This window comes from Crocuta crocuta, unplaced genomic scaffold (assembly GCF_008692635.1).
Source record: "Crocuta crocuta isolate KB4526 unplaced genomic scaffold, BGI_CrCroc_1.0 scaffold266, whole genome shotgun sequence".
NCBI classification, from domain to species: domain Eukaryota; kingdom Metazoa; phylum Chordata; class Mammalia; order Carnivora; family Hyaenidae; genus Crocuta; species Crocuta crocuta.
In genome coordinates this window covers 7,146,096-7,158,661 of record NW_027531005.1, presented here as the reverse complement: position 1 = coordinate 7,158,661, position 12,566 = coordinate 7,146,096, and the positions used below count along the sequence as shown (strand labels likewise).

The 12,566-nt window shown below is 52.4% G+C and overlaps 1 protein-coding gene across 2 annotated transcripts in view; it reads right to left on the bottom strand.

Moving 5' to 3' along the window:
- Positions 1–7,942, bottom strand: part of PRRT4 (proline rich transmembrane protein 4) — an 8,652-nt gene extending 710 nt beyond the window's left edge. The window contains exons 1-5 of one of the 2 annotated variants that reach the window (XM_077770669.1): positions 7,905–7,942; positions 5,940–6,660; positions 5,750–5,854; positions 5,292–5,411; positions 225–451 (exon numbers count right to left, since the gene is read on the bottom strand). In XM_077770669.1, the coding sequence (XP_077626795.1) occupies positions 225–451; positions 5,292–5,411; positions 5,750–5,854; positions 5,940–6,591 (1,104 nt within the window). In that variant the 5' untranslated portion in view covers positions 6,592–6,660; positions 7,905–7,942. The remainder of the gene's footprint in view (positions 1–224; positions 452–5,291; positions 5,412–5,749; positions 5,855–5,939; positions 6,661–7,904) is intronic. The other variant, XM_077770670.1, reaches the window with a different exon arrangement.
- Between the last annotated feature and the right edge of the window lie 4,624 nt (positions 7,943–12,566).

Genomic DNA, 12,566 nt, shown 5'->3' with positions numbered 1-12,566 from the left:
GAGCGGAAGAGCGGAAGGTCCTGCAGTAGCAGCCAGGCGAGCGGGGGCAGCCGGTCGCGGTGCCCATAGGCGTCGTAGAAGAGCGGGAAGGCCCGCGTGGTCCCGGCCGAGAGCAGGAGCAGGTCCAGCAGCGCCAGGCAGGGGGCGCCCGGCGGGCAGCGCCAGGGCAAAAGGGCTAGGGCCAGCAGCGCCAGCAGGGCCACCAGGCCGAAGAGCGTGCCTACCCCGTACACGTGGGCCTCCCAGGCCAGCCCCCAGCGGGCTCTGGCCTCTGCCCAGTCGGCCTCCAGGGTCAGGAAGAAGAGGGGCAGCGTGGCCACAGGAGGCTGCCCCTCGCGTTCAGGCAATTCTCCAACGCTGCAGGACCCTGACCCACACTCTGGCTGCACCGAAGGCTTCCCAAGGCTGGCAGGAGAGGGGTCATCTGGGCCAGAGGTGGGGATGGTGGGGTCTGTGGGCAAAGAACGTTTGTCTGAGGCAGTTATGCAGCCCCTCTCCCTGCCCTCCCCACAGCCAGTAAGGCTACTGTCAGTCTCATAGCATCTAGGACACACTTGTCTTAAACACAAGACTCACCCTGTCCCTCAGCTGCTCGCTTTCCCCTCCCCATCAAACTCCCCACACAGTCCTTTCAGCTCTCATCTCTTCCCTCCATCCCTAACCCATCCAGGCTCCCTACTTGGTTCATTTCCCTTCATCACCCTGCAATTCTACAGAAAAGAGTTTTTCTTAAGAAGCCACAGAACTATACAACTGGAAGGAACTGGAGAAGCCCCCTCTAGTTCAATCCTCTGACGAGAAAGAAAGCTTGGTAAGAACAAAGATTTTTGTTTGCTTTGCTCACATCTGAATCTCTATGCCTAAAATGGTACCTGGCTCAGAGTTGGCACTGAGCAGATATTCGTTAAATAAATGAATCCTCTTATTTGCTCTATGAAGACTCTGAGGCTCTACAGAGAGGCCAAGTGACTTATCCAAGGTCACAAACTGGCAGAGCTGCCACTAGAATCCGGATCTAAGCATCAGCCTGAGCCCCTTCTCATGATTCCAGAGCTTTTACGTGATACTGATTTGCTTATCTTTTATTCAGGTTGGGACTCCCAACTCCCACCTTGGTTCTACGAGAAGCTTCCCTTGCCCTTTTTCAACTGCTTGCTCTTCTGTCTCTTTAGGAATAGCCCCTACACACACATATGGATACATGCAGCAAGGAGAGAGGTAAGACATTCCTGTCCCCAGCACCTGTGGAGAACACAACCTTTCCTATTCACTGGCCTTCCTGTCTGCCACACCCCCCAACCTTAGCTTACTCATGGCCACGGTCCCCATCCTGACTCAGTCACAAAGCCATTGATCTAAGGCTCTTAATACATGTGCTCCTTTAGTTCTCCGTTTTATAGAAGGTGACATTGGGATGGACTCCCCTGGGTCTCAAGGCTACCCTTGAACTCCCAGGAAGGAACCACTGGGAAAATCATAGTGGGATAAGAAGCCATCTTGGTGAGTGAGCCCCTCAGGGTTTGCTACTGTAGGCCCCTAGCCCCCCTCTGTGGGGAACGGGGAAGTCAAGTAAAAGACGGCGGCGAGGAGTAAGATGCCTAATTTACTTTCCTGGAGCAAGAGAAGAGTTGGAAAGAGATCCGCGGATTCTTCCCACGGCCAAGCAGCAAAGGAAGATGCTCCAGGCTGAACTTCTCCCGACTCCACCTAGCAAGCTCAGCAGAACTGCAGCTGCAAACCCGCACGGAGGGAGAAAGATGGTGGTGAAGGCTGGAGACACCCTGGTGAGGAGGGGGAGGGGCACAGGAGGCAGATGCCGAATGAGGAAGGGCGGGTCTTCTGACAGCCAGACCCCTGCCCCAACAGCCTGGCCGCGCTCCAGCCTTGCCTCAGCTGTACAATATAGGAAGACCCCAGGGGCACTCCCACACCCAGGCAGTGCCAGCTCATGCTGGGAACGTGCAAAACAGAGCAATCCTGAGAACAAGGAAAAGGAGTGAGAGGGGGTAGAAAGCAGCCCTGGAGAGAGAGGAGGGGAAGATAGAATCAGACAACTGGGGAGGGCAGAGCGGGAGCAGCCAAAAATGAAATATACACAGCTTGCTGCTTCCTGCAAATGGCAGTATGTGCCCTGGTTCCCGGTCCATCACATTCCTCAAGTCTGAAATGGGGAAGAGCACCTACTGCGTAAGGCTGGTATGAGGATAAATGGGCGACGTGTCCAAAGCTCTTCAGAGTGCCTGGTGCCTAATAAGCATTCAATATGTGATGGTTGTTGGTATCATCATTATCAGCTAATGTTTATCACCGATCAGTCATCAGTTTGTGTTCACGTGAGTGGGACTATTTCTGGCCTCAAACTCGTTCTTGATTTAACTAATGAAAGGCTGGTGTCTCTGGGCACATCCTAAACTCGTTTAGAAAGGCAACCGTCAGTCACATTGTTTCACTGTGCAAACCCTGCCTGAGGAACACCACTTGGATGGCCTGACCACCCCTGAACGCCTAACGGAGACACAGCCGCGAGTTAAATGAGGAACCGCTCAGCTGGGATGGCTTGTTGATCAGGGGTGGGCATCCGTCTGACACGAACAGGACCAAATGCTTGCACCCCCTCCATCAACCCCCTTCCTTCGTTCTCTCAGATGGTCTTGCCCAACTCACTTCTGGAAAGTGGATGAGTTTGCTTGGCTTTTCCTCGGCTTTGGCGGGCTCAGCAGAAAGGCAGTGAGACTGTGCCCAGGAGCCCCACTGCCTGAGCCAGCCTGGCACCCCTCACAGCCTCCTCTTCCTCTCCCTGTGCAGACGAGTGCAGCTCTCCGAGGTCTGCCCTACCTCACCTTCCTCTAGCTCCACTTCTTACCCGAGGGCCACAAGAAACCCCGTCTCATACCTCTGTCCCAAATCACGATGGCAGGGAGAGCAACTATTTAACACTATTAAGAAGCCAGAAAAGAATCAAAACCAGAAACAGGCAACGTATGGGCACAGCTCAGGTGTCAGAGGAGGGAGTTCTGAACTAGGAGCATTGCTTCCTTGGGAGGTTGTGCATACCCTGTGTGCCCAGGGCTGGGCCATGATGTAGGTGGGGACAGGCAGAGAAGACCCAGTTTCTGTCTTTGGAGAGTCCATTTGACCTCATCCCCCATCTCCGCACTTGAGGCTTGCCCAGAAAGAGCCCTCACAGTCTCCCCCAGAAGAGCCCAGAAGATAGTGACTTCCTAGGATCCCTCCCCTGAGGACCCCTCTCTTACAAGGTAGTCCCACTCTGGCCCTGTGGCCCGTCTTGACCTCAGGGGCAAGAAAGGAGATAGGATGTCAATGTGAGTAATTGGCGAGGTCACAGCTGGCTGGGATGGAGTCGGGGAGAGGAGCCTGCTCGATTTATGGAAAAGTCAGGCCTGATTATCTACCAGCTGCCCAGATCAAAGGGCTGGGGAATCTCTCTCCCAATAGAGGCTATAGTCCATTCAGTGGCCTGGCCCCATTCCTCTCCCCACCCCCACCTCTAGGATCATGGAAGATTGATCCTCTTTGTAATTTGAAATATTTAACTGTAAATGGCAGAGATGGCAGCCAATCAGAACAGATGTCAGCCAGGGTGCCTAGGGAGTGGAGGGGAGTGAGTGCTCAGGGGGCTCAGGCCAGCGGATACTTATCAACTTGTAGGAAAGTCTTTCAATATGTTAATGACCTGCACAACTTCTTCCTGTGTGTACTGGCTGAATACTAGTTTTGTCCAAGGTGAAGGGGGCCTAATGCAAAAGAGAGGCCCTAGAGTCAAAGGTTAACCACACCTAGGTTAGAAAGATCCTAGAGGAGGCAGAGACTGTCCTTTGTCCCCTAACTGCTTGACACTACTCCCTACACATGCTGCTGGCTTGAGTAAGGCCCCTTGGCCCTCTCTTCAAGAGGCCTGTAGCTCTCCTGGGTTTATCTGAGAGAAATAGCCAGGAAGAGGCTGAGTTCCTGCAGCCACCAGTGAGGAGGGGGTAGGGAGTGGGACAGTGAGCTGGGCTTCCTCTGATACTGTCCAGACTCATTAAACCTGCCTGGCCAGCACTGTCACCAAGGCTGACAGACTGCCAGCCAGCGTCCTTCCCCTGGGGCCACAGAGCCTGCCCCCCCCACCCCATCCCACAGGAGATCTTGCCACTGCTACACACCAGGCTTGATGGGGAGGGGACAGCAGCCCCCTCGCCCATATGCCCAGGAGCACAGCGACTGCTCTGGAGTGAGCTACAGTCAGGTGCTGTGCTAAGTCTGGAACTGGAAGAAGCTGGGAGACCAGTGGTTTCCTGCTGAGCTGGTTCCTACTGGGAATTACTGTGTGTGGATTCACAGCTATAGTAAATGTTTTGCAGAACAAAGCCGGGTCGAGGGGTCCCTCTTTGTGGCTCCCTGGGCCTCACCTACCAGAGCCTGTCCCTGAGAGTGCTCTCTGCCCTGTGGGTCATGTTGGCCATCACATCACATGGGTTGCCATGTGGAGAGGCAGGCTCTGGAAGTGCATTTGGGATGCAGTAGGGGCAGAACCAAGGCCAACAGCTACTATTTAATAAACTTCTACTTCATGCCCAGCCTTATGCCAGGAGCTTACATTATCTAGAAGCTTCACAAGAACAGAATAGGTACTATTATTAAACCCTAAATATATGGGACACTTTAGGCTCAGGAAGATTAAATAACTTTCCCGGGCCACCCAGCCAGTTAGTAAGTGAACTGGGATTCTAAACCAAGTCTCAAGATTCCAGAGCCACCTGGTCTTTCCTCTGCACGACCAGCTTATCTACATGCATGTTCTGAAAGACTCCCTCGAATAAGGGTGACGTCTGTCTGCTCAAGGTCTTCTCTTCAATGTCTTCCCAGTGAAGGGCCCAGCTCTGCCCATATCTGACAATATGTCATGTCAGATCAGACGGCAAAGAGAGAGCCCCAAGGTAGGGTGGCAGGTGGAGAGGCAGGCCAGGCAGACCGGAGCGAAGGGTGGAGTTGGTACTGAGGCTGTGGGAATCATGAAGGAGTTCCTGTGCCTGTCTGCCAGACATTTGTCTACATCCCGCTCTGCCTGTGATTGCAAAACTCCCGGAGGACCATTGCTTAACTCTGTGTGGGACCGTCCCCAGCCACACTTGTTCTCAGACCATGAATATATATCGCCACGGTGATGATGAAGAGAATGGTGATTATGATTATGATGACAATGAAATAAGAGTCCCAGAACGCCAATGAGTGGCTAGCATGTAGTAAGTGCTAAATAAATGTCATGTGCAAGTGAATTGGACACTTACCTAGTGATGCTGTTGCAATTGTGATAGAGCTTAGGGAAGCAGTGGGGTCCAACGGGCCTGAGCTTGGGAGCTTTCTCTCCAGAGGGGATGGGGATGGGGACAGAGTGGTGCCAAAGAACCCTGCAAAGGGAGTACGCGGGGTTCAAGCGCCATCCCACCAGCCTGGCTGTTGGGGCTTTGGAGAAAATCCTGTCCTTCCCCAGATCTTGCCCTAAGGGAGCCAACGTACACCGACCAGACATTGTAGCCACACGTACCCTGGTAGCTAAACTGCAAGGACCAAATCAGACTCAGTATGGCAAAGATATTTCCCCATAGGAGCAGTGGCCCATGTTCCAGGCCCTGGGAAAAGCAACACAGAGTCAAAGAAGCCAGGGAGATCTGATTCGGCCCCTAGCACCGTGCCTGGCACGCAGAAGTGTTCCCTATGTGTTTGTTGCAACAAAATGAACACTCACCTGGAGCATCTGAAACTCTAGCAGGAGAGCTTGGGGATGGAGTTGGGCCGAGAGGGCCTGGGCCTGAGAAGTTCCGCAGTGGAGACAGAGTAGTGCCGAAGAACCCTGCAAAAGGAGCCCTGGCTGAAGCTTCCTCCTACCTGCCAGGCTGCCCAGCAGGGGCTCTTCTCCAGGTGGGGTAGGTACTCACCAAAGGGTCCCAGGCGCCCAGCAATCTCTGCCAGGCTGGCCCGCAGGCTGGGCAGCAGGGGCAGCGTCCGATGCCCAAGTGTGGGGGCTGCACCTGCTCTCAGGGCCATGTCAAACTTCAGCTCCAGCTCACTCTGGCGGGGCCTGGGAGCACTGGATGGAGCTGCTGTCACTGTCAGAGCGGTGTCCCAGGTGACAGTGCCCATCCTGGGCTGATAGGGAGCGGTGGGCCGGTCAGTGAGCCCAGAGAGGGGGGATGTGGACTCTGGAGACTGGGAGGAGGCCCAGGGCGGAGAGCTGCCTTCAGCAGAGCCCCACTCTGGGGGGGACTTCCCAAGGGAGCCCACCAGCAGTTCCCAAATGGGGTCAGTCCTCAGCCCACTGGCCACCTCTTCCTCTGGCTCCCGGCTCGGCCCAGGAGAGAGCGGCTGGGTCTCTGTGACAGAGATCCCCCAGGCGGCAGCAGGTCCCCGAAGGTGGAATTTGAAGTTAAGTCCCAGGTTGAGAGACAGCATAGAGGCCTCAGTCTGAGGCGGTGGGGTCAAAGTGGTGAGAGGGACACCCGAGACGGAGGCGGCAGGCTGGGGGCCCACAGGAACAGCAAGCAGGACCCAGCAGAACAGCCCCAGCCCCAGACAGCCAGGCCCTGCCATGGCCTGGCCTGGCCTTGGGTGGCCTTGGGCAGGGGCTCAGTTCTTCAGCACCTTTTGAGCTTGAAGGTCCTGGAGAGAGGAGAGGCGCTATGAGCCCTGGCTGCCTGGGATCAGATGCCCCAGAGAGAGGTTGCTGATCACAGAGAAGCAGGCGGTGGGGACAGGACGCACAGGGCTCTGCCCAAGGAGAGTTGCCAACTCCTTCCTCCATTCAGGCCCAGAACAGATCTCTTCCCTGCGGCTCCCCCTCTGTTCCAGCTCAAGCCCCTCTCCCTGACCCCCTGTCTCCCCAACCTCCTCAATCTGGGGCCTGGGGCCTGAATGAGGATGTCCTCATCCTCCCTGATAGCTGAAGGGATGGACTTAGACTTTTTGACTCAGATCCTTTCCCTCCCTCTCTTCTGTCTCTCCTCCTGTCCTCCCTCAGACATTTATTGAGGCCTACTATGTGCCAAGCACCCTTCTGCTAATACAACCGTGAACAAGCAAACACTCACGGAGGAGCCTCACACTCGCTGCCCCCACCCCCACCCTGGGCTCCAAGCTACGAATGCTGGCGCTCTCTCTCACTCAGACCCCGGGGAACACAGGGCCCTGGGAGGGGCAAAGCACAGGGCCGAGTGATCAGGCTGACACGGAGAAGGCAGCCAGACTCCCATCCGAGAAGCAGGGTGCTCTAGTCTGGCAGGAGCTCTCTCTTCAGCCTTTCCCCTCCTTCTTGGGGCTCGGCCTGCTCCCCTCCCCTTAACCCTAGAAGTATTGGGGGGGAGGGGCAGCTTGGCCATCTCCGGCTTCCTGGAGATGATGGCCAGGCAGGCAAGCTGGGCAAGGGGCTGCTGCAGTAGTCATACCTCCCCCTGAATACCCCCTCCATGAACACATCTGGTGGGGGAAGGGGAGGGTGAGCCAGGGATACACGTGCACCCGGCACCCTTACATCACACACAGCCACACCTAGCACCCGTGACACACTCACCCTTCACACACCCCTGCACACACACGTGTGTGCGTGCACACACACGCACACACACATCCGATTCTGCCGAGCCCCCTCCCTCTTACATGGGTTCAGACCCAAGCTCTGTGAGCTCTCAGCCTCCCGTCTCTCTCTCTCTCTCTCTCTCACACACACACACACACGCCCCTCACAGACACGCACAGCATATACAGTCACACAGAGAGGCACACACACCCCTACACACATTCACACACTCCGTACAGACACATCACACACCTTCATCCCCCTNGCTCGCTCGCTCTCTCGCTCACGCCGCTCTCGCGCTCTCCCTCTCCCCCTGCCCGGACCCGCCGACCTGCTCCTCTCGCTCCCTCCCGCAGGCGGGTCTCCTCTGCCAAGTCCCCCGAGAACGGGAGGTCGCGGGGCCCAGGCGCCCAGCTGGACAACGNCTCTCGGCCCGGCGCCGGCAGCCGCACGCTCACTCCCTGCGCGGCCCAGCAGACACAGCCGCACGCCCTCCTTCCCCGCGAAACGCAGCCTTGGGCCGGAGCACCGCGCGCGCACACGTGTGCACACACATACACACACACGCGCGCGCGCACGCGACAGCCTGCCCCAGGACGGCACCCCAGAACCATCCTGCGGTTTAGTAAGCCGTGAGAGTAGGAGTGTAGTAGCTCCTCAGTCCTCACCACAATCCTGTGGGTGTTCCCATTTCACAGATAGGTAAACTAAGGCCCAGAAAAGTACCGAATTTGCCCATTACACAGCTTGTCAGGGACTTGCACCCAGGCTCTCTGCTGCCCTCTCTACAACCTGGTGGCTTTCAACACACGGGAGTGCCTGCAACACTTCACAGGTGAACTGCAGAATGCCAATCAGTGTGTAACTCTTTTTTTTTTCTTTCAAAAACTGATCTCCCCGAAATACTCAAGAGTTTCAGAAATGTATGCCAGGAAGAATGGTGAGCCTAAACTGCATGCGCGACGTGGATTATAGCTTGTTTCCAATAAGGGATGAAAGAACAGTGAAGTCAAAGAGTATGCAGCTTCAGGAATGTGAAAGCCCAGGCCAAGGCTAACCCAGTGTTGAAGATGACAAATGAGCAGAGTGGTCACTGTGGATACTTTATGGACTCTGTTATACACTGTCCCAGTGACTGATTTAAGTAGTTCCAGCTCTTCTGTTTGTATTATCTTGGGTCTGTAAATCCCTGCAAGTGTTCCTCCAAAAATGCGAGTATTTAGGGGCGCCTGCTGGCTCCGTCCATAGAGCACTTGGCTCTTCATCTCGGGGTTGTGAGTTTGAGCCCCATGTCTGGGTGTAGAGACGACCTAAAAATAAAATACTTTAAAAACGCTGAAACAAAATAAAAATAAATACTAGTATTTAAAAGTCTCAGGAAACATAAAACAGGAGGCTCCCTGCAACCCATAAGGCTGTCCTTCAAAATCCAGACACATCCTATTGTGCTCCAAGCATTGTGCTGGATACTTTAAGAAGAACCTCACTTAGGGGCGTCTGGGTGGCTCAGTCAGTTAACCATCTGACTTCGGCTCAGGTCACGATCTCAGTTTGTGGGTTTGAGCTCTGTGTTGGGCTCTGGGCGGACAGACCAGAGCCTGAGGCCTGCTTCAGATTCTATGTCTCCCTCTCTCTCTGTCCCTCCCTCACTTTGCACTCTGTCTCTTTCTCTCACTGTCAAAAATAAATAAACATTAAAAAATAAAAAATAAAAGAATATCCTCACTTATTCCGTATCACAAGCCACAGAGAGAAAAAATTATTGTCACTGTGTTATGCCGTTGGATGTGACCCTGACCCCTTTTCCGTCTCCCCCTCCCCTGCTGCACTGTAAGGTTGGAGAGGGGCTGCTGAAAGAGTTACCTAGGGCAGGTTCTGTCTCAGTCACAGAGCTCACATAGTCATAAAGCGCTCAATTAGAGAGATGCCCTGGTGAGATGCTCAATGAATATTAGATGAGTAAGTAACACACAAATGAATAATTCTGGGGTCCATTTGGGCAACGGGGTGTGTTTCAGAAAGGCATCTAGGACTCACCTTCTCATCACAGAATCCCTTCAACTGATGTAATACAATCAGGCAACCAGCTGATCCCCTTTCCTGGGGATGCCAATGATGAAGGCTGGTATTTATTCTGGGTCCCTAAGCAAACATTGCAAAGGGCATTCCCAGGATGCACCCTCTGGGATCACTACAGGATCCCTATTTTAGTCGGGACAGCCCCCCAAGCCCTTTAGGGGCTGCCTGAAGGCTGCATGCTGGGACCCAGCCTCTGGTTTTCTCTCAGATACTTAATAAAAGTTATCCTGCTAGAGACATTTCCCTTGAATCCTCCTCATAGAAGGGCTCATTTCCTGCTAATCGTGTTCACTTAAAGACTTCTAAATGGAAAGACAGAAATAAACACACCCCAGTACATTAAAACAGCAATCTTCCATGACCAAGTAGGGTTATTCCCAGGAACTATATTTTTAAAAATATATTGAAAAGGGAAGTTAGGGTTCTGGGTTAAGATGGTGATGAAATGCATATATCTAATTTCACTCCCTCCCCAAACTCCACTAAAATTTCAATAAAGAATTTTTTTAAATCAAGAGATAAACCCTGAAGGATGGAGAGAACAGGAAAACAGGCAACAGCCACAGAATCTTTGAAGCAGGATGGCAGACAGCCATGCGGTTACTGACTTATCAGCCCTGAGGAAAAAGACATCTCAACTGGCAGCGGGGGGGGGGAATGGAGCCAACCTGATTTACATTGCAAGGTTCTCAGAAGGCATACAAACTGCCAACCACCGTCCCCCTGGAACCGTGGAAGAGGTTGCTGAAATAAAGGCCAGGATGAAAAGCAGTCAGATCCCTAGATTTCTTTCCTAACTCCAGGCCAGTGGGCTATAAGTCCCTCCCCATCCCAGCCACAGTCTGCAAGATTTTCCTCCAAGGATGGTAAGATAGAGGGTAATTGGGGGCACCTGGGTGGCTCAGTCGCCTAAGTGTCCGCCTTCCGCTCAGGTCACGATCTCACAATTCATGAGTTCGAGCCCTACATTGGGCTCTCTGCTGTCAGCACAGAGCCCGCTTCAGATCCTCTGTCTCCCTCTCACACTGCCCCTCTCCTGCTCTCTGTCTCCCAAAAATAAATAAACATCAAAAAATTAAAAAAGAGAGAGAGAGACTATCAGGATTGGAGAAGCTGCGAACTCAATTGTGACCAGAGATACCATACTGAAAATACTTAAAACGAGGGGATTAAGTGACCATGTCATATGGGACACTGAATGCAGAGACCGCTAGCCTTCTACTGTTGGGCTCCCAAAGTGCTCGGAGTAGGGTCTTTGCTGTTTGGTGAGGAAACTGGAAGATTCTATCCTGGGGTATTTCACCAGCCCTAGAGGGAAGATCTGAAGATATTGACATAGAGGTTTCCCCCTAAACAACCCAGCTGTGTCACCCTACAGTGGCAAAGCCAGCCTGTGCGTTGGCTCAGAGTTTTGACTAGCCCTCTCAGCCTCCACAACCTTAAACACGACCAAAAATTACCGACATCCAGGAAATTTTCTAATGCAAAGAGACAGACAAAACAATAAGAGCAGTAACTTGCAGGAAACAGGTTATACAGAGAGATGGAAGGGTCCAAAAGCCCATTTTTAATATCCTTAGAGAGATAAGACAAGATAGTACATCTATGAAACAAGAACAAGATACTATATAAAGGAACAACCAGAATATAGGAAGAGCAACAATTATGTCTTGAAAAATAAAATCATGACGGCAAAAAACAAAATGTCAATAGAAAGATAGGAACATGAAGTCGACTAAACCTCCCTAGGAAGTAAAGCAAGCATACTAAGAAAATAAAGAAGACAGAAGATTAAAACATTACAGGACAATTGCAGGAGTTCAACATCAACATAACAGAAGCTCCAGTAAGAAAAAAAAAGTAGAGGGGCGGCCTGGGTGGTTTAGTCAGTTAAACATCCAGCTCTTGGTTTTGGCTGGGGTCATGATCTTGTAGTTCGTGAGCTCAAGCCCCATGTAGGGCTCTTGTGCTGACAGTGAGAAGCCTGTTTGGGATTCTCTCTCTCTCTCTCTCTCTCTCTCTGCCCCTTCCCTACTTGCACTGTCTCTGTCTTTCTCTAAAGTAAGTAAATAAACTTGAAAAAGAAAAAAAGAAAGAAAGAAACAGAGGAAAATGGAAGAGAAGAAATCCTCAATGAACTAGTTTGAGGAAATTTTCCAGAACAGAAGGACAGGAGTTGCCAGGTCATTAAAGGTGTGTCCACTAAGACCCAACACTGTAGATGAAAATAAACTCACACCAAGGCAAATTAAAGAGAAGAAGCTAGAAACTTCCGAAACAAAGTAACATACAAAGGATTAGATACCAGAAAGACTTTGGATTTCTCAGCAGCAATACTACAAGTTAAAAGCAATGCTTTCAAAATGCTGAAGAGCGTTTACTTTCCACTTGAAGTTTATATCCATTCAAGCTATCAAATCAGGTAAAAAGGTAGGGTATGTATGTTTTTCAGACGTATAAAATTTCAAAATGTTTACTTCCAATGCACAGTTTCTGGAAAAGCTACTAGACAAAGTGTTCTGCCAAAACCAGAAAGTAAACCAAGAGAGCAGAAAATGTGGGGTGCAGAACACAGGAGATCCACCACAGCAGAGGGGCAAAGGGGCTCCTTGGAAGACAGTGAAGGGGGAATCCTGGGATGTCATCTGGGCACCAGAAGAGGGACTCCGGTTCAGACTGGAGCAATGCTGCCCAATTCTTATTTGTACTTGTCTTACCTTGACCATGTGCAATGAAGCTGCCGTTCTGTCCGTGCGCCTCTGCCTGCTCCAGAAGGGTTCCACCTTGCCTCGCTCTGGAGAGGAGACAGGAGCAGGCTCAGAAGCAGAGAGCACAGAGCAGCCACTGCCCCTGACCGTACCGCATCCGAAGCTCCGAGGGCCGGTGGACGCTCCGGCCCCGCTGCAGTGGACTC